The sequence below is a fragment of the Juglans microcarpa x Juglans regia genome, chromosome 5D (genome assembly GCF_004785595.1).
Source record: "Juglans microcarpa x Juglans regia isolate MS1-56 chromosome 5D, Jm3101_v1.0, whole genome shotgun sequence".
NCBI lineage: Eukaryota > Viridiplantae > Streptophyta > Magnoliopsida > Fagales > Juglandaceae > Juglans > Juglans microcarpa x Juglans regia.
The window spans coordinates 16954576-16977546 of NC_054602.1; the positions used below are offsets into that span (position 1 = coordinate 16954576).

The 22971-nt window shown below is 35.0% G+C and overlaps 1 protein-coding gene across 3 annotated transcripts in view; it reads right to left on the reverse strand.

Moving 5' to 3' along the window:
• The window catches only part of LOC121265038 (exopolyphosphatase PRUNE1-like), a 35415-nt gene extending 21406 nt beyond the window's left edge, over positions 1–14009 (reverse strand). For 2 of the 3 annotated variants that reach the window (XR_005940598.1, XR_005940597.1), the window contains exons 1-6: positions 13758–14009; positions 3935–4730; positions 2452–2636; positions 1873–1953; positions 1750–1791; positions 1597–1641 (exon numbers count right to left, since the gene is read on the reverse strand). Coding sequence is in view for 1 of the 3 variants with exons in the window: in XM_041168477.1 (XP_041024411.1) it covers positions 1597–1641; positions 1750–1791; positions 1873–1953; positions 2452–2636; positions 3935–4730; positions 13758–13793 (1185 nt within the window). In the remaining 2 variants the exon portion in view is untranslated. The remainder of the gene's footprint in view (positions 1–1596; positions 1642–1749; positions 1792–1872; positions 1954–2451; positions 2637–3934; positions 4731–13757) is intronic. The other variant, XM_041168477.1, reaches the window with a different exon arrangement.
• Positions 14010–22971: the final 8962 nt, after the last annotated feature.

Consider the following 22971-nt stretch of genomic DNA (forward strand, 5'->3'; position numbering starts at 1 on the left):
TGCCAGGAAAGGCCCGTCAACTTTGTCGTTCTCTTGGGTTGAAGCCCAGTTCCCCAGCCCACCACCTTTGCCTTACCTTTGGACTGAACCATAACTTGGGCTACAGGCCCACCCATCTGACCCTCCCACATTCTTTCCCGCATATGGGCCAGGGCCCTAGTCCATGCACCACTCCCCTTTAGAAAGTCCTTCAACGCAGCATTTCAACTTCACAAATTGATCAGACATGTCCTTCATCCTCCACTGCATATCGCGCAATCCCTTCAACACTCTTTCTACTTTATGCCCCAACCATGCTCTGTCATCTCCTTCACCATACTTATTTCCTACCGAAAGAAGGTTGCCGTCTAACTTTCATAAGTCTGTTTTCTCTGGTTTTCGCACGTCTCGAGACTACTCCAGAGCCTCCCTATACGACCGAGTTGGGGGTGGAAGGAAAGTTTTACCCCTTCACTGCCAACCTCCTGCAACACAACTGCAAGGTTTCTCCACCCCGCTTCATCCCTGTCCTCTGGGATAAAAATGAGATTGCGGCGGCCTCCCCACCGTACTCCACCAAAGCCATGTAAAAGCCACGAGAGTTTGAACACCGTTGTGCGATGAAAGCTCTGCCTCCTTCACAGTGAGCAGAGTAAAACTCCTTGCTTCCAGTTTTCGCGCATCCCTCCAGAGTTCTCGATAACCAACGGACAGTGTCTAAACCCAAGCTCAGGCTTTTCACCTTCTAGCCTTTCTCTGTGATAAGCACCTCACGTCCCTCTCTTCTCACTTGAAACACCTTCAATTCAATGACAATACTTTTCATGGAAGGCATCTTCTTACCAGCAGGAACACCGTCAAGAAGCCATAGCCACCATCTTAGACATGAAAATATTTTTGGAAGTTTTTACATACGGAGAGAAAAAAGGGAGGAGAGAGAATCCTCCAAAATTTCTCAGCAAACATGCTACAAAACTTTTCCAATAATGTTGAGGAGATAACCCATAAGATAAATAAATTCACTACGATTAGCTCATTAGAATAGTAAAAGCTATTATAACAACAAAGGACAATATTGCAAACCCAACAAAAAAAATTAGATTTTTGTCTTTGGTGTCATAGATAAGTTTTAGGCCTCATTTGAATAATCAGATGAGATGAGATGAAAAATCTGTAAATAGTAGTCAGATGGTTTGTGAATAGTAGTGAAATAGTTTGAGTTAAGATTTTTATTGGGTTTTGGTAAATGAGAGAAAAAGTTGAACAAAAATATTATAAAGTTAAAATATTGTTAGAATATAATTTTTATTTTGGAATTTGAAAAAGTTGAATTGTTTTTTGTGTTTTATATAGAAGTTTGAGAAAATTGTAATGATTAGATGAAAAAGGATTAAAGAGAAATTGAAAAGTGTTTGTGTTTGAGTAGTGTTTTGATGTTGAGAAGAGACCAACTGCTTATCCAAACGAGGCCTTAGTTGCTGATAAATAGTGGATGACTGAAAACAGAGATGCATTCACTACTTCCTGTGTACTTGGCTATGCCTACTCTTTTATCAATAAAATTTATGCTTTAAAAAAGAGAGAAACATATATGCATTCTAAATTACAAAATGATACCTGTCCCACAGTAACAGTCTCAACCCAAGGATATGTAGATTCACCCTGTGATAGAGAGATACAATCAATGAAACTAAACCCTCATTCTAAAGATGTTTAGAAGTACCAAGTTAAAAATGAGAAAGCCAACCATACTGAAGCAACAAAATATACCTTTCTGCAACTGAAGGTTTCAACTACCGCCTCCTTTAATGCCTGTTTCAGGAAGAAACTTACAAAATACCAATCATTTCCCACAGTTTGGAGTAAAAGTAAAAAGATATTCTAAGACATTACCTCTTGTTTAATTGAAAGCGTGTGGCTGTTTACTAGAACTAGCTTAAGACTCCCAAAAAGGTCATAATATGACAGGTCAATCTGCTCAATATTCAGCATTCAGGAACAAAGTTTCAGTCAAACATTGAGGCCAGATTTGAAAATAATAACTACAGGACCTTACTAGTCTTCACTGGTAGGAAAAAAGGGGAAAACTTACAGAATGAGTTAATCACCTTATTGAGACTTGAAAGAATCTGAGATTTATAACATAACTATCTATTTGAGGAAAAAACATTTACGGGGGATTTCACAGCAAAGGAATCAGTTTGCTAGGTCACAGACTGCTTGAGCTCAGGCAGTTGAAGATTATATATAACAGCTTCCATTTTTTTCTCTCAACTAATGCAATGAATAAGTTTAATTATTCTATTTAACAAATCAAATAGTTGCCCACCAAAAAAAAAAAAAAACAAAAAAAAGATCAAATAGTAACCACAAAAGTTGATCAAAATACATTAACAAACCACATTAGAACATGTAGCATGATTACTCCATGAAATACTTTAAAAGCTAAGGACTTAACGATATAGAACACACCTCATCTATAAAAAATAAGGATGACTGATCAATTTGGCATGATTCAATCAACCATTTAATTTCAGCGTGAGAACCCAGGTCTGCCCTCTTCATGTTGATGACAGGCACAGTGCACAACTGGTCGCTCTTGCATGTTTCATTCAAGTAGAAGGCATACATGATTGTTGAAGCAATTAGTCCAACATCTGTAAATAGTCAGACTATGTTAAATTAGACTGACATGATTTTTTATAATTGGTTCACATGGTGGTTTCCATTCTTGAAGAAATCATAAGGACCTTACAGCACATATATTCTTTATGTTTCATTTCTTTTCCTTTTCAGAACCTTTTTTTTTTTTTAACAAAATAGAATGAACTTGCATTTGTACTGATCCTGACTCCAGTATCTAGTATCAAGAACCTTAAGCCTTGTGACTGAGATCTTAGTAAAGTATCATACTCACTAATCTCAGGTAAAAAAGAAGCATCCTGTGTATTTAAGTAGCAAATTTCATAATAAAACTAATGATTTTCATCAAATGAAATTACTTGATTTTATGCAATGCTGAAAATTGTATTTATATATTTCAAAAGAAAATTTACGACAATTCTGGAATTTGTTAACTCAACTGTAAGAGCACTACATGCAATACTTTCTGCAAAAAAGGTTACCAGGATATTTGGGGCACAACTAGAAATGAGCAGGTATGTGGCAGGTTTTTGATTGGTAAATACAACTGATGCATCCATATGGATTTAACCCATGACCACACTAAAATACCCTGGATTGAATATAGGAAGGTGCCCATGTGGCTCGGGTACTCTTTCAGTTGTTCTACACGCCCTTTCTTTTAGACACAAAGAGATGCCAGTTGGTCCAAAACAAGGGCAGTCAATTCCTCTGGTCATACCACTTGGTCCAAAAACAATTGGCACACAACCTAGTGCTAGTCAATTTGTCCAGTAATGCCCGAAGTTTGAAATTTAATGCAAGTCTTGAATAGGTGTCAGTGCTTTGTGATTTGCGAACTTTTGGGAGTTATTTTACACATTCATGAAATAAAACATCATGCAAAAGCAGAATTAAAGCCTCAATGAATTATGAATTGATGGGAAAACACCACCTAAAATGAAATTTGTATCCTTATGTAATAGGCATGTCACTATGAAATGATTATCCAACACATAATTGAATGCCACTTCTCTGTTGGCCACACGCTACTTCAAGTAGTTAACCAAATATTGGGCATGACCTTTATGAAACATCCTAGCTGAGTATAATTACAATTTCTGAAATTTCAAGAGGTGAAATATAACACATAATTGTATTGCCTCATCACAAACACTATGCTGAAGGATAGTCACAGAAAAGCCCAGGATTGAATAAGAATATAAACTTTCAGACTCTGTGTATAAGCATATCCAACAATAGAAAGCAAGGCAGTTCAGCTTCATAATGAGTCACCATGACAAGTTAAATAAGAGTTGAAAAGGGGGATTACCAGATAGATCTTGCCCCATTACTGCATGTAAGAATTTTCCTGGCACACCAGCATTGACATCATCCCTTCTGGCTTTCAAATATATATTTAACAAATTGACACTTTCACATGATTCAACAATTTCCATTTCTGGTGAGGACCCATTATAAAACATAGCAGCAGACTGAGGAAGCGGAATCCTTGAGAGGTCTGGCTTCCTTTTTTCCATGCGGTATGATTTTTCAAATACTGGCCTTTCCAGATAATTTAAAGCATGGTACTCATCATTTCCTTCAAAGGTTGTAGGACTAGCATCAAGCATTGAATCATTTTGTACAGCCAGGTCAAAGTTTAACTCTGGTTGAACACTTGGGGGTACAAATGAAGTTGTTTTGAAATTATTTGACCTTGACCACCTCTCAGATGAAGGCTGATCAAACTTTTCAAGAATAATACCTGAGACTGAATTTTCTAGAGGTGAATCCATGACCTTCTCAGATATTCTTGAAACATTCCTTTTGTTTCTTGTGTCACCAATATCGGATATGGGCTGAGAAAAGCTCTGGCTGTCAGAACTTACTTGAAAGTCAAAGTCAAGGGGTCCAAGAATAATATCTGAGATTGAATCTTCGTATGGTGAGTCCATGACCTTTCCAGACATATTTGAAATGAGTCCATGTCTGAAGTCACCAATATCTGATGGGGACCGAGAAATGTTTCGGCTGCTGATACTCCCTTGAGAGTCAAAGGTAGCCAGATCATCTCCTTTTAACAGACCATTGAAATATGGGTTCTCTCGGGTCCGAACATATGGTTCCTAAAATCATAGGGAAAAGTAGAATAACTAAAGGGGGAAATTAAAAAAGAAAAAAAGAAAGGAAAAGTGACTAGAAAGAACTTCTTAAATCAACTAAATGCCATTTTACTACAATAAAAGAGATGATAAATATTGGGTCATTATTCAAGGAAAATGTAAGCAGAAGTATGAATGAGAAGTGATGATGGGACTGATATTGCTACCACTAACATGACAAGGAGAAGGATAACACAACCATAGGACTCATGCAAAATGGTGATAATAAATCAATGGGAATTTTCAATTCATATTAGCTCAAAGGGAGAAAAAGAAGTACAAGAAATAGGAGTCATTGCAGGTGTAAAAGCCACTATTCTGAAAAACTCATCGAGACTGTTAAATAACCAATTGTTTCAAAAGATTATGTTGAATGAAAAGCTGAATTTAATCATTAAAATTTATATTCTAAAAACTCCCTTATGGGTGGGCTAAACTCTCCCTTAACAAGTGAGTCCAACACATGAACATTTAATTGAAATGGGGAATCATAGTTCATACTCAGGATCACTGCACTAAAAGCATGTTCAATCACCGATTGCCTAAAAGTTCAGATTGATGGGGAAGATGTCAACTAAATTGTTTAGTTTGGGTTCTAACCAGGGGAAGCTAAGGTTTAAAATCAAATCCAAATACTAAAGATGGGAAAGCTGTCAAGTTTTGAAGTAATTACCAATGCTTCATGTCTTTTTCTCGTAAAGGCTAACATTCATTATTCTAATGGGATGAATAAATAACACTTTTTTTACGGTAAGTAACAACAGGAACAATTTTCTATAGACTTCTTTGTTTGTTTCTCTAAAATCTAAGCAAGTGAAGTTGAGGACTTGGCAATTGAATACTAAGGGAAGTGAAGATCTTATGATCATGCTCATTGGCATGACATGACTTTAAAAACCTAAATTCCAGTATTTCTAAACTGGAAAACCCATAATGATGTTGGAGCATCAACTCAAATTTTACTCCTATACCTTGGCCTCATAATTTGATGCAAAACCCATTGTTGTTAAAAGCAAGCTTATGTGTAAAACACAAAGTGCGAAGGGTAAAGCACTTTGCTCACCAAAATCCAAGTGCATTTACAAAAGGGCAATTTAAGCGCCTTTTTTTGCACTTTTACTAGTGGGCTTAAAGCGCAAAAAACACACTTTATAAGTTTCAAAGAAAAATTATACAAATTTTTTATACTTAAGAAAGAATACAATATATAAAATATCTGTTAGCATGGAAAACTGGAAGAGAAAAATTTCTCCTTAAATATATAAAGCTTCAATGGAAGAAGACAAAATCACTTTTCTCTAGAATACAGTTGCTAGAGTTGTTGGAGTTGAAGAAGAATGATTCAACATGAGATAACGAGTGAGGTCACTAGGGAAGGAGAATGGTTCAAATTATTGTTCACATGTACTCCTAATGAAGTTGAGGCTATTAATTTAGACGAAGTAGAAGAGGAAGATGACGAAAATTACAAATCCTCTAATGAAAATGATGATGGTTTTATGCTTAAGGTGTAACTAAGTCTGAGCAAAAATCCAACTCCGCACCGTTAGATTAGGATTTTTTTTTTAATTTTTCGTCAGAGTCGGCGGTGTCATCGGACTGACTCCGATATTATACATATGTTATAAAAATATGTATTATTTATATATTGATCATATAAAGTAGTTATATAGTTATATAACTAGAACTTATATAGTTAAATTCAATAATATACTAATATGAGCTAATTATTATAAAATAATATACTTATACTATAATATAAATAGACTAATAGTTTAGTATATGTAAACATCATAGTATTACAACCATACATAATCAAGTACATAAATAAGTCTAGTATAGAAATAAGTTATAAATAAAGTAGACACTAGTATAATATAATAATATGTATACTATAGTATAATAACATGTAATTAGTCACTATAGTATAAGTCTACTATAGAAATAAGTTAGACGCTACTATATAAATGAGTCTAATATAATAAGTTCATAATACATAATACTATAGAATAATAATATGTAATACTATAGTATAATAACACGTAATTAGACACTATAGTATAAGTATAGTATAAAAATAGGTTAGAGTTATGTATTTTTCTTAGGATGTGTTTTCTTATGATTTCTGGTGCTTAACTACGAGATTATCATGGGTTTCATGAAGCAAATTCCTATAGTATCTAAAGTTTCTGAACCGTCTGAGGAAGGTAGCTGATGGATTCGCATAATCGAGAGAAGTTGAAAGGTTACGAAAGCATTGGTCCTAGAGATGTTCACGGTGAACTAGTTCATTAGAGCCCTTGAGGAATGTTCACATGGTGATAAAAAGGGAGTTCTTTGCAAACTCAAGGGATGGTCATAGAAGTTACATTGCTCAGAGATGTTCCAATGCTCAAGGTCGATATATGGCGTTAGTGGGATATGGCAATGGTGGTAGACGGAATTTTGTTTTTATACCGGAAGAAATGGAGGGGAAAAGGGTGGAAAAAAATGGTGGTTGCACTGCAGGAAGCTTACGGCAACTTGGCAAAGGGTAGAAAGGTTGGGTTGTCGATGTCTCAAAACTCAAACCAAAAAGGGTCAATGAACACTCTGCCTAAGTCCTATGCAGAGGTGGTCCGGTCATCGAGACTTGTTGCCGACAATCAAGAAATGGTAATGAGTGCTTGAGGATGCAGTAGCAGTGACACCACGGGTGGAGGGTAATTCTGGGTATTCAAAAGTAAAGGAGATAGCCGTTGGGGGAGAAAGACGGAGATGTGCACCACATGCTCAAGTCTGCAGAAATAACATTGAAATCGTAAGAAGCTCTCTGACCGAGAGAGGACGCAAGGAGAAGGGAAGAAGATCTTTCCCTTCTCAGACAAGATATGCTACAGTTAAGAAGTTTGGTCAACAACATGATTCAACAAGTGGATAATAATTGACTGGGCTTGGGCCTAAGCCCATCAGCCTCAGGCTTGGGCAAAGGTGGGCTGAGTAAAAACAAGCTGGGTCAGGAGAGGCATTACACTCGGGCAAAGAAAGGCAAAGCTACAACCTAGCCCAAAAAACTTGCGGGCTAAACATCCAAGGCCTCTCGAAATGGGCCTTGTGCTTGTTAACAGCAATGACCTATCGAAGTCATCCAATCACCGGCCAGTGACCACACAGAACCTATCGTCGGATTTGATGCCATCGACAAAGATCGAAGACGAGATTGGTTGTTTTAGATGTACGAGGGGCCTGCGAGTAAAGAAAAAGAGACAGACCCATCATTGGGACCAGTCGACCTGGAAGGTGGGCCTCTGGTCAACCCATCGCTAGAGTTGACGCCGAAGACGAAGATCGAAGCCGAGACTGCTTGTTTCAGATGTACGAGGGGCTTGAGAGTAACGGAAAACAGACAAAACCCACCCCCTAGACCAGGCGACCTAGTGGGTAGGCCTCTGATCGACGGCGTACTAGAGTTGATGTCGCCAATGGTGTTAAAAGCCAAAAATGTCCATTTTGAATGTACGAAGGGTTCCCAAAGTTGACTTTGTCCATTGAAATTTGGGGCATCACATAAGATGAGGATGATTATATACTTCAGGATTGCATTGTGCTTTTTTGGTCATTTCCATTTAGGTGTATTTTGATTAAACCATGTACTTTTATTTTGATTATGGCTATCAAATATCATGGTTGTGTATATTTTGTAAACAACAGTAGAAGTATATAAAATGTTATGTGCGAATTTTATGTAATTAATTGATCACTTGATTGTCATGTCGCACAATAGGCTAAATATACTGCTATATTTCATTTTTAAAACATTTTTTATATTATATTTTATGGAAATTTTGTTATTTTACAACATTTTTAAAACCTACACTCAAGTCCATGCTTGCACTTGGGCTCCAGGTGGCTTATGCGCTTAAGTGCAGCTTTTGCACTTAAGTGCACATATCGCTTTCACCTACTTTGGAAAGGCAACAAACAATGGAGGTGAGATATTTGTTAGAACGCCAACTTGAATCACCAAACTTCCAACACAAATTTTTTTTTTTTTATGAGTAAAAGTATTATATATATATATATCAAGAGGAGTAACCAAGTACACTGGATGTATACGAGAAAATCCTAACCCAAAAATAATGGGATCTAAGGGAAACTTCCAACACAAATTGCTAACACAACATGATCAACTCTCAAGTGGTTGGTGGAAAGCTTTCTTCGACAACACCAAAATAAGGAAGCATACTTTGAAATTTGACACCCATCTCTATTCTGAACAATTTTCCTGGAGGCCCTAGTTGGATGGTCTTAGTTTGATTCTTTTGATAGAGAGGATGTGACGTGACTAGAAAGAAGATTTGAGGAGACAACCATGTTTGGTAATACTTTAGAATTTTGGGAATTTGTTTGAGATTAGGTTTTGGGAAATGAGAGAAATTTTGAATAAAAATCTTTTTTAAAATAAGTATAGTATTGGAGTTTGTGAAATTGGATATATAAAGTTGAAAAGTTGTTTGAATATAATATTTTTAAGATGAAATTTGTATTGATTTTTGTGTTTGAGTAATGATTAGATGAAAATTTGAAAATTTAAAATAGAAAAGTTTTTGTGTTTGAGTGTGAATGAAGTTATGAGAAAGGCTGAGAAGTGTTGAATTTTTTTTTTTAAACTACTTGGTTGCCAAACAAGGTTTGAGGTTTTGGGGGTGGTGAAAGCACTAAATGGTGACAAGGCCTCAGGCTTTGATGGTTTCTCATTAGGCTCTTTTTCGGACTTGTTGGGAGATTCTTAGAGCAGTTTTGATGAATGCGCTTCATGAGTTCAATGCTCGAGGCAAGTTCGAAGAGTCTTAACGCTGTCTTTACCACACATACCACAAGATAGCAAGGGCGGTGGAGATCAAGGACTTTCTTCCTATTAGCTTGGTAGGTTCTTCATACAATCATCTCTCCAAAGTTCTTGCAAATCAACTGAAACAAATGTTGTTGAAGATTATTTCTAGCTCCCATAATGTTTTCATGGCTTCATCACAGGCCAACAAAGTCTAGAATCGGTGCTTATAACTAACGAGTGTCAGGATAGTAGGATTAGATAAGGGATTTTGGACTTGGAGAAGGCGTATGGCCATATGAATTGGTGCTTCTTGTTGTATCCACTCATCAAAAGCAACCTCAACGAGAGATGGTGTGCATGGATAGAACGTTGTATCTCTGAAGTATGCAGCTCAATTTTGATAAAAAGTACATCTGCTGGTTTCTTTTATAGCTCTCATGAATTGCGACAAAGAGATCCTTTATCCCTAACTCCTTGTGGTGGTAATAGAGGCTTTGAGTAGAATGATGCCAACTACTATGAATAGGGAACTTTTATCAGGCTTCTTGATGGGGACTAGAAATAATGAAGAGTTTATCTTGTCTCATTTCTTGTCTGCTGATGATATGCTGATTTTTGTGAGGCTAAGCAGGAGCATTTCCATCATTTGTTGTAACGCCCCAATAGAATGTCCAAGCCACATAGCCTATACTCTTAAAGGACTAGTCAATGATACAATTAGAGCTCTATTAGAACCATTATAAAGAACAAGAATTTCTCCTTACCAAATAATGTTGGATCCTATACACCACCTACTATTATCACTTATTATATGGGTATCACAGTCTCCCCCCCTTAAATTACCAACATTCTCATCGGGCTAGTCTATTGTAGTTGGCATGACTCAAGTCCCACATTTCTGGTTGGGATAGGCTCTGATACCATTTGTAACGTTCCAACGGAAGACTCAAACTACATGGCCTATACTCTAAAAGGACTAGTCAATGACACAATTAGAGTCTCTCATTGGAACCATTATATAGAGCAAGAACATCTCCTTCCCAAGTAATGTAGGATCTAATATACCACCTACTCTTATCACTTATCATATAGGGTATCGCATCTGCATAGTATCTTCTTTTTTTTTTTTTTTTTTTTTTTGAAGCTGTCTTTGGACCAAAAAAATTTTTGATAGGTATCTCTGGATTAAAATTTCATTTGGGCAAGTATGAATTAGTATTAGTTGGTGTAGTGGACAGCATTGGTGGCTTGCCATGCATTCTTGGGTGTAGGGTGTCATCTCTGCCCATAAAGTATCTAGGTCTTCAGTTGGAGGTTCCCTTTAAGGAAAAATCAAATTGGGATGGTGTCTTGGAAACAATGGAACATCATTTAGCTAGGTGGAAGCGGCAATATTTATCTAAAGGTGGGAGGCCTACTTTGATCAAAAGTATCCTCTAAAATCTCCCAATTCATTTCTTGTCTCTTTTCCCCTCCCTGTTGGTCTAGGCTAGCATTTTGAAAAGCTTCAAAGGGATTTCCTATGGGGAGGAATTGGTGATGAGTTAAAAAACTCCCTAAACAATGCTGTCCTAGAACTTGATAAGCAAGTTCCAAACTCATCCTCCCCCCCCCCCCCCCCCCCACCAACTCAATCAATACTCTCTTTCCAAGTGTCTCGTAGCTCTCTAATCTATGTCTGATCTTTGCTCTCCATCACCATTGTTGTCTCCATCTCTCTCAAGTCTCCACTCTCTCTTGCCATAAGACCTATAAGTAGCTCAAAACTAGCTCTCTCTCCCTCTCTATCTCACCTGACGCGACTAAATATAATGGTTTATGGTTGGACTTGGATTATTATGGAGGTTGGGATTTGTTTGATTGGGTTTCGGTTTGAAACCATAAATCTTTTAATTCAAAACCCCAACATAATTTTGGGTTTCTAATCTAATACAATTAGGCTTATAGCCCATTCAGGGGGCAGGGTGACTGAGCGACTTGCGAGGCTGTCCACCTGCCCAACACTAGGATGGGGCCCACATATGTTGAGCCAATGCCAAGGTGCAAAGGCACTTTTGTGCCCTTTTGTGCATTCAATAAAATTGGATTACTTAAAAAAAAAAAAAAAAAAAAAAAAAAAAAAGATATTTGTTAGAAAGCAAACAAGATCCCCAGTTTGAACAGAAAGGAGCTAGTTCTTTCTTTTAATTAAAAGGGAATAACTTCTAGAGAATCCAAAATGAAGTTGTTTAATCACATAAATAAATTGTGTGCATTTTTTGTTGCTTTGGCAGCAAAAATGGCGTAGGATAACAGAATGACTTGAAAGGATAGGTTAGACTTTGGTTCTAGTTTGAAAACTTCACAACCTAAAGTATGCTATTGAGAAAGGTACAGGTAAAACCAAGAAAAATTGGCAGTTTTGACCTTTGACACAACAATGGTTTGCAAAAGGAATGCAACCAGATATTGATCCTTCAAAGTCTACTCTTAAGACATCAAGTTTTCTTTGTAAGCAATGAAACCTAGGAAAATAGGTCCTCTTAAGAAATTGCTAATGTTAATGTGAAGTAATATGGGGAGGATGTTGCTCAAATGAGGTACACAGTCCATATGGGATGGGTTTGTGGAAATATATTAGGAGACATTGGGAGATCTTCCGAAGACATGAGCATATTGTGGTGGGCACGGCTCTCGTGTCAGAATTTAGTATGACAAATGGTGTGATGAACGAAGTCTCCAAGACACCTTCCCTTCCATTTTTGAGCTCGCATGAGAAAAGGATGCAACGATAGCCGATCTCTTGGTCTTTTCCAGTGGCTCCCCTCAATGGAATGTTGATTTCATTAGGGCAGCCCAAGATTGGGAGTTGGAGACTATCATAGAGTTCTATGCGGCATTGTATTCCGTAAGCATAACAGAGGGAACCAGCGATAAGATGAACCGGAGCCCCTCCAAGAAAAGTAGATTCACTATCAAATCGTTTTCCAAGTTCTAACAAGGCCTAGAATGACCAGGTTCCCATGGAAGAGTATATGGCAAACAAAAGCTCCTTCAAAAGAAGCTTTTTTCGTATGAACAACATCATTGGACAAGATCCTCACTACAAATAATTTAAGGAAATATCGGGTAATGGTGTTGTATGTTTAAGAAGAATGATGAATCAGTAGATCATTTGCTTTTACATTACGAGGTGGTCAGGACCATGTGGGATGATTTTTTCGCGAGAATTGGATTGTCATGGGTCATTCCTCTTAGACTGGCGGACTTCCTTGCAAGCTGGAGAGGCCTTCAAGGTAACTCACAAGTGGCAGGAGAATGGTTCCTATATGTATGTGTTTGTGTATTTGGTGGGAGAGAAATAATATAAGGTTTAAAGATCACGAGAGAACAAGGGATGAGCTCAAAGTTTTTTTTTTTTTTAAATCATTGTTCTTATTGGCGGGGGCCATTGTTTGTAATGGGCTAAATGTCCATAATTTTCTCCTTTCAATTGTGAACTCTAATTAGGTACTTCTCATGTATACTCCATGTGTACTTGAGCTTTCTCTATTTCCATGAATAAAACTTCTTGATGACCTATCAAAAAAAATGTGAAGGAATAACCCCTAAGGGGTTGACTCAAGTGGTAAGAGCCTTGGTGTTGGTGGTATGCTCCCTCTAGATCTAAGGTTCAAATCCTTGGGCGCAAACTATTTCTAGGGGCCATCAGATTGGAAAATTTTCCCTTTGAATTACTTAATGTGCACTTGTAGAAAACTCATTGACCAGGGCCCATGAACCCTAAGGATTTAGTTGGGACTTCGTTCCGGACACCCAGTATCAATAAAAAAAATTGCAGGAATGACTCCACTAGCCAACAATTTTGTGTTTGTTTTAATCATGTTTGTTGGTTGGTTGTAAAAAATAAAACTACACTTTTGGGGAAAAAACACAAACTATAATGAAAGAAGAAACATGGGGAGATTACATGGGGAGTACTTCTTCAATGTAATCTCACATTATATGGTATATTGTTTGCCTTTTTGCCTTTTTTGGGTTTATATATAATAAAACACACACACACACACACACACACATTAACCTCTTCCATTACTAATTCCAGAAGATAATTGAAAGACTAGAAAACAACCGTAAGCTGTATCAGAGTAGTATGGCTGCAAAAACTAAAAAGAAAAGGAGAAATAACTAGTAGTCACCTGGTGGCCTTGCGCAACTGCTCTGGAAGGCCTCATGTTGAAGACGAGAATGAAGAGGTGGAAAAACCGAGAGACTCTGGCGATTTTGAGGGCATGCTCGGACGTCGGAGTCGAAGATAAAACCAGGTGGAAAGAACGACAGCACGGGAATCATTGGGGACTCCGCCATTCGTACAAGCGGACTCTTCGAAGTTCACATATGACCAACGACGAGCAGAGCAATGCAAGCCTCCCGAGTAGAAACAAATTATACTTATATGGCCGCGTTTTCAAGGATTTTAAAATTGGGGTCATCTTTGGTTGGTACCGGTTTTGAATAGTGAAAATATATGAGAAGTAATAGTATTGATAATATTTACGAATAATAATAGAAAAGTAATAATAAAATATTAAATAATAGTAAAAAGTATGTGAAAAATAATAAATAATAATAAATAGATAAAAAATAATAATAAAGTAAAGAATAGTAATAAGAGTACTTAAGATATTCTCACTTGTCAAACCTGGATTAGTTAAAGTTAAATGATATTTTTTTATCTAATGTGAGATCAATTTAGTTTGGCTATTTCAATCTCTAAATTGAAATAATTATTTTTTTATTATATAACAATAAAATAATATGAGATAAATTTAACTTTTAGCTATTTCATTCACATCAAATTTTTACATTAGATTATTCATTTATTTATTATATAGTAATAAAATAATATTATTTTTAAAAATATTTAATTTTTTTAATTATTAATTTTTTTAATTTTATCATATTTTATAATTCTACATATTATATGTAAATTAGTAATCATATTCTAATTAAATTAGTTTTGTTTCATATGAAGTAGATAAAAAAGAGGAAAGAGAAATAATTGATAAAATATGTATTTGATCTATCTACAGTAACCTTCAAATTCGAAAAATATTTTAAAAGTCACCGTAGCTAAAGTCCAATTATTTGGGATTTAGCTAATCCATTGTGATTATATTTTGTTCTCTAACAACTAAATATTCAATGAATTTACCTTTTAGCCAATCCATTGAAGATGCTTCTATCACTAGTAGAAAGTTTGGCAAAATTTTAATTAGGAAATTCCCTTTTATAAATTTAGTTAGTCTTTTTTTAACAATATTAAATAACAACTATTTAAATTTATCATTATTCTATTAAAGTATTGATTTTGATATTTTTATTTATTTTAATTTTAATTTTAATTATTATTCTATTAAAATAACAAACTCTTTAGTTTTCACTGTGATATATTTACCTTGCTCGATTCTTATTATATTCACCTCCAAATTTGTATACCTTATAGTGGGAACACTGGTTTGTGAATTATTTTTAGAATAGTTTGGATTTTTATACCCTACGGTGGGAACACTTGAATGGAAGAAGTAGACGTTTTTTTTTAAAATGGTGTGGATTTTTCTGCAGTTTTTGTTTGCTATGCGACGAAGATTTACTGAGAAGGAATATTTTATGTCTAAAATTTAATTTGGCTAACAACTTTGGTTGGCCAAACTTGGCCAGTAACTTTGGTGTTGGTTAAAAATATTATAGATTTATTGAGTTTGATGTAGATAAAATTTGTGCAACTTAGTTAAATTTTGGCCAAATTTTAACTATAGTCATCTTACTACTAGTGCTCTAAGATCATTAGCATTGGTGTAGGTAAAGGTAAAGGTAAAGATCACATTTGGTTAAAATCACATGTTTTGAATTTTATCTATTTCATTCAAGAGAAATTTTTATATTAGATTATCCATTTGTTAGCTAAAATAATAATAAAATATTATTAATTTAATAATAATAATAATTTTTTTCTTAATTTTTTTTCATATTTTGAAATTACACTGACTATATGTTAATTAATAATTTAATTTATAATTAAATTATTGTTTGTCAACTATCTTTTTTTGTCACCCTAATAATATTTTGGAGGAGAGAAGTAATTCATAAAATTTTTAATAGATGGGGAATAGTAACCCTCTAAATATGTAGATTTATTGTACTTTGTAAGAAAAAAAAAATGCATTTGCCTCTTTCAATATGTACAATTTAGTGGGATTGTTAGCAAAATCTTGATTTACATTTACATTTGCTTACACCAATGCTAGTACTCTTAAGAACTGATTTATAGTTTATACCCTGCACCACCTTCCCATAATTTTATCAATTTTATAATTAATTAAACCTCGATTTGGATATTTAGAATATCTCAATATATATGTGAGTAGTAGTAAAATGGTTTGAATTAAAGTATTTTATTGATTTTTAGAAAATAAGAAAGAAAAAGTTGAATAAAAATATTATAGTTATATTGTTTGAATATAATATTTTAGTATTATTTTTGTTTTGAAATTTGAAAAAATTATATTATTTTTTGTATTTTATTTGGGAGTTTGGATAAGTTATAATGATTAGATAAAAAAAGTTAAAGATTTGGAAATAAAATATTTGAGAATGCTTGAGATTTTGAGAATAGGTGTGTTCTTTCATGTTTAGCTTCATTAAAAGAAGAAAAAATTCTACTCATCATCCTCACACCACATACTACACATAATTTTTTATTATTTTTCTCTTACCAAATATATAGTGTATGAATGATGAGTAGAAGAGCTCAATCAATTTAGGAAGAATAAATAAAAAAAATTAAAAAAACTAAAAACAAATAAAAACAAATATAGTGTGTGGTGTGTGGAGGTGATGAGTAGCAAAATTCTTTATAGAGATCTTGTCTTCAATCACTCCTAGAACCATGCTGCCAGGGTCTTCTTTTCCTCCGAGACTTTTGTCTGCACATTCTCTCTTTTGTAGCTAAATTGTGACTTTCCATACGAGGATCTCTTCCATTTGGAGAATTGATAGTAGTAGGATATGAAAAGAATCCCCTATTTTACCAAAATTACTAGCTTGCTGAGTCTTCTCGAGGTGATCTACAGAATCAACACATACTGCATCCATCAAAGTTGCCTTTGACTGTGCATCAAAATGTGGTGATTGATCATTCTTTTGATTTGTGGTTTTGCTACTCTCTCTCCCTCATCGAAGCTACATTGCCTGCGAGTCTTTATTTGGGTATTTTTCAATCTACCTCCATATTTTATGCCTCCATGCACACTCAGATTGACTGAAGATGCTTGCAGCCACTGGCCATACTTTGATCAACCTGCCTCAATTGGTTGGTTTCTTTAGCTTTTTATTACATACACCCTCTCCTTATGCTCAAGGACACCACACTGAAAACAGAAAACTAGCGACCTTTTGTACTTGAAATCAATCCATAATTGCTTCCCTCCTATGTTTAATAGCCTCCGTCGTGTCGGTGGTTTTGTAATGTCAATATTAACTATGTTCCTTAAGAATCTACCCCCAACCAGTGCCTTCCCTGTCAACATCCACCGATACTACTTCACCATTAATGTCAAAGCCTATCCTTTCTCCAACTTCTTTTGTCATTACAGTCAATGACTTATTGTGAAATTGGACCCAAAAAGGTAAATTAATAAAAAGAATTTCTTTAGGAGGAGTACCATCTTCAAAACCACCCTTCTGGACTCCATATCTTTGACATAGAGGAACCGGAAGCTAGCTTCTTTGTTCACACCTTTTTCCACAATTATGAAATGCTAGTAGACATTGCTTTCCTCTGGTGATGGATTCTTTAACAAATTCTTCTGGTAGAGAGATCTCCACTCTCTGTTCTTCCGTGAGTTTGAGGCCTTCACAAGAGAGAGAGTTCTTCCGTCATATTGAACAATCACCTCTTCAAACAAATGTCTAAGCAAAAGACATACACCTTATCCTTTAGAGAAAGAAAGGACCCCGGAACCCAGCTATAAAACTATCTTAATTTTGGGTAGTTGGCTTCTTTTTATTTTTTAAATCTACTATTTATTTCAATAAGATTACAGGCCTCCTGCGAGTAGTTGCTAGATTCACGCTGAAATCATGTGTCTTTGAGTTTTAGTCGATATCTTCTTCTATAATCTTGTAGGAATATTTGTTGATTTTGTACAAATACATTATCATTTTTGACAAAATTACGAACTGCTACTGCTTTCATTTATTATATTGACTTCATCTTCTTCTAAATCTGAGTTTATAAATAACTGTAATATATAGCTTTTCTTTTGTTTCTTCATCACCATAAGTGATGCTTTAACCTTTTATCAATACGGTAAGATAATCCTGCCACAAACTTTTCTTCTCAGTAAATCTGCATGTTGTCATTTCTTACTAATACTTTGTGTGAGGGAGTAATCCCTAGACCTAGGCTGGACTGAACGGGCATGGCCAAAGCAGCACGAGTAACATGGGCCAAGACTAGGCCAAAGAGGAACAGGCCGACCTAGAAGGCCTATAGTAGGAAAAGGTAGTAGACACACCTTGCATGGGGTCTGGTCAGAAGTACGGGTTGCTCCTAACCACCCATGATAAGCCGTTAGGGTCAAATTAAGGTGTCAAAAATGACCCTAACACCCAAGCACTAAAAGCAGCGCAGACGGAGGCGCCAACAACTCAAGAGCAGGATGCCAGGAACAATCTTTGTACTCAAGTACTGACGGCGGGCTTGCCTGACCATGGCCAAGCCGTATTAAATGGAAGACAACACTAAGCACGACATGACACAGAATGAGGTGTCAGTGGTCACCACGATCAGGCGTGGGGCCCTACCACTTGACAAAAGGCTGACACAGAATGGGTCGGAGGGGATGCTGGCGACACCCCCATGATCCGGTTGACAAGCATGAAAGACACCTCCTCGAATCCCTACATTAGAAGATCACACTGCCCAGGTATATAAATACCCTCACACACCCTTTAAGGGCTCTCTCTCTCTCTGATTGAGCGTTTTTTCTCCTACACCCACTTTGTTACCCTCTCCTTATAACTAACTTAAGCATCGGAGGTACCACGGCGCCCTAAGCCCCTCATTCTCTATCTCAACAGGATCTAAACCGAGCTTAGCAGCGCTGAGTTGCCCAGACAGTGAAACACGACCTCAACACTCTTTGGATAAAAATACATCTTTATCCCATGTATTTTTATCCAAATTCATTATTATTAGCCCTTTTAGATGAATTACAAAGGCTTTTCAATCATCATACGGTAGGGACCTTGTCAAACTCATTTTATAATAATAGCACCAAGGAATAAAACCATTCATAAATAGTTGTTTTAATTTACCCCAATAACATTATATTAATTTAATAATAAATTACATTTGGGCCAGATTAAGGAAATGTTAGACAAACACAAACCCCTCAAAGTCAAAGATAGTTTTTATGTAAAAGATGGCTATAAACATGTGTTACAAGCCTAATTTTCAAAAACACCAAAATAATTAGTCAAATAATTGTTATTAAAAAAAATTTTAAAAATTTTCGGGCCACCCCTCGGTGGTTGCTAGGCAACTTGATTTGAGCTGTTCAACAATGGTCAGGGTCTCTAGCCGTCATGGGCAACTAAATCTGGGCCACTCCTACACTAACGGTGGTCCAAATCGAACCAACATGGTGAATAGTGGTAGCTTGCCATACACCGTACCCGGAGGTGAACCCTTTTAACAAAAATCTACAACTCTTAAGTAAATTTTGAACAAAAATCCTCAATAACCATTTGTCGCAAAAATCATTCCAAACAAAATAAACTAAACACTAACAAAATTTCTCTTAACTCAGACTAATCTACTTATTCCTCCTGTCATTTATCTTACTTTCTTCTTCAAACTTGTCACATATCATCTATTACAACTGTCACAATTATCAAAATCATCTAAGAAATAATAGAGATAAGTGGGTGTGTTATCAACAATTCAGTAAGCATAGAATCTGTACTAGTGTGTAAACATGATTCAGTTATAGAATACAATCTAAAAATAATATAGTGGTATTTCAGAAGCATTTAATTACAATAATAATTAGACAAAAGACCTTTGACATAAGCGTAGTTGAAATAACATCAAAAATTGAAATAAATGTCATGTTTATTCCCATGGCAAGATTGTGCATATCTACGGTTAACCAAACTAAACAGAAACATTTGTCTTCAAAATGAGTACACTCATAACAGAGGCCACATTTTATGCTCGTGGTAGTGCCAGTAACCAAAGCAAAATAGAATCCTATGCTTCAGGGTTTTAAATACACAAAGTGATAACAAAACAGTATACTGAACATATAATACCATATAATTAGATAAATATTTCAGACTTCATATTTATGTTTTATGTAATAGAGAAATAGAATATAAAAATGAAAATCGCTAGTATGCCACATGAGTTTGTCTCCTCATTTTGACCCATCATGTGTTTTTTTTAATTGTTAAGGAAGTGACTTTTAGTGTCTTGATGTGTTTTTTTATTATTTTTTTAAAATATTTAAAGATGTTTACAAAAATATGAAATAAATAAATAAATATGAAATTTGTATTAGTGGGCACGACCAGCCGTCAAAGTTGGGTGGCACACTAGCACCATTCTATAAAAATTGCTCGTCTATACCACTCATAACAAGATTTCACATTTCAATGTTAAGATACTGAAGAGGATGAAAATGAGCAGCGTGGGTACTATAGAGAGAGTAATGATATATACAGTTATAGAGTGTACAAGCGATGTGTAATTATTTTGAAAAAGAGTATAATATACTATTAAAATTAATTTTTTTATATAAATATTATATTTATTTATTTTTTTTAAATCGATTACGTGATGTTCGCGTACTTTATTATTAGAGATATAATTTTTCCTACGGAAAACGCAAAGGATGAAAGAGAGACGTAAGAGAGAACGCGAGAGAGACGTTGGGGGGCCGGTCCCAGAGGTTCAGAAGAAAAGGGAGTGAAACAAGGGATTTGATGAAATTGTGAATTTTGAACCTTCTTATAACAGGCGGGCTGGGCTTGTTTTCAGATCGGGCTTGGACCTAAAATAGGCGAGTTAATGACACAGCCACCACAGCTGGCTACTGCGATTTCCTCTTTCTTTTTTTTATTTTATTTTATTCTTTAATTTATTTTCTTAATAATTTATTATATCATTGAAAAGATACTTTAAACATCACCTAAAAAAATTTACAATTATTTACGAATACTTTTAAACTATTCATGAAACAGTCCAGTATCCAAACATCTTTAATATATGATATATCGATCTTAAGGTCACTTCCCAATAAAACAAGAAGAGCAAGCCATCTCACACAAATATGACTAGGGAATTCTTTTATGGAAGGTGTTTATAATAGAAAAATCTTGTCATCAAGTAGAAAAATTCCAAAAATCTTAATTTTTTTTTTTGGTCTTTGAGAATGAAGCTAGGTCACATCTCAATGATCTCCCTCTTGCCTTTGATTCGATTGAGTCTTAAAGATATGAATTTGATCCTCAATATGCCTCCTCCAAAACCGTTGCGATTGATGCAAAGCGTAAAAACTAATCAAGCCCAAAAGATTGCTTGGATTTGAACACAAGAACATTCGAAACTCCATCTAATTGGGACAACGAAATCATTATATGCATTCTCTTAAGTTCTACTACATTTTTAGGTGAGGTTTGGATGGTAAGATGATATAAGATATTTTTAGATGAAAGTTGAAAGTTGAATAAAATATTATTTTTTAATATTATTATTGTTTTGAGATTTAAAAAAGTTGAATTATTTATTATATTTTGTACGAGAATTTAAAAAAATTGTAATAATGAAATGAAATGATGAGATGGGTTTGAGTGATTCTTGAATCCAAACCATTTTTCAAAGTTGATGGTGCATTGTCATCCAAAATCTTCTCCAATTCTAGTTGGAACATAACATTTTTTTTTTTATTTTAAGGAAGAGCCGAAAGCCACCCACATAGCAGTCTTGTCCTAAGTTTATTAATAGCTATCACTTATGGCGGAAGAATACCGTGGTAACAAATAAGGCACTTGGGATCTACAAAAATAGAAAATAAAAATAAAAATCCCAAGTATAAAAAAACAACTAAAGCAAAAAATAACGAAACAAAAGCCGCAAAACATCTAACAGGCCTAGAATCAATCTAAACAGGCCTATAAAAAGGACAAAAGAGCATTAACAGATTCTGATATGAGGCATGCCACTCTGATCTGTACATAATAATCCTCTTAGAAGAAAAGGAATATTGCTTTGTGCATTCCAGTAACAATTGCAACTACTATTCCCTAATCTGGCAAGAAAGTCAAATGACTTAATACCTTCCATGTAGACATGTTGAACACAAAATTGTATACCCTTGAGCTAACTTTGTACGTCATCCCAATAGTCTTCCAAATACCAAAGACTACACATCCCATTATTCAACCAATTGACAACCAACAAAGAATCCAATTCAATGATAATATCATTAGGACCCAACTTCTTACATTTTTTTAATGCCTATCCGAATTGGCATAAGTTCTGCACAATTATTGATTCCCCAACCAGTAGTAAAAACCAAATTCTAGAGATCATCCCTCACCAGACCACCTGCTCCCATCTCACCAGGCACTTGGAACATAACATGCATCTTGATATGCCATATATTAAAGTCATTGCGATTAAACTTTCTATTTCAAATTTTAGTGTAACTATAGAGAAAAAGTCCCCAATAGAAAAGTTCTGGTCCCCAAATAGATATTTAAAGATCTCAAGAACGTAGAAAATTGGAAAAAAAAAAAAAAGAGCAATTAATTACATTCGACATAAAATGTAAGCGATTCAGCTTAATTAAAAGGGACTGGTTCTAGTACTAGAGGAGACAATACAATAAAAACCACTCATTAAAAGATATAATGACAAGAAAATGAGATAAAATCACTCAAAATCTCAAAATCTTAATACATCCACTTCATTAACCCCGAAAAAAAATTAAACAAATTTTGTGTCAACAAAATACTTCAAACTCTTTTTCTGAAGTGGGATTAAGCTCAATTTGGATTAAAAAATACTCCCAATTTATCTCATTTAATGATTACAATTTTCATAAATTCTAACATAAAATATAATACATAATTCAACTTTTTCACATTTCAAAATAAAAATAATATTAAAAAATAATATTTTATTTAATTTTAACTTTAATTTCCATTCATCTCATTTCCATTCACTAGGGGTGTAACCGGTCCGGTTCGGTTTTGGACAAAATTTAAGATTGAAACGGTATGTACCGATTTTATATTTTTCAAAACTGATTACGCCCCGGTTACCCTCCTAAACCGGTATCT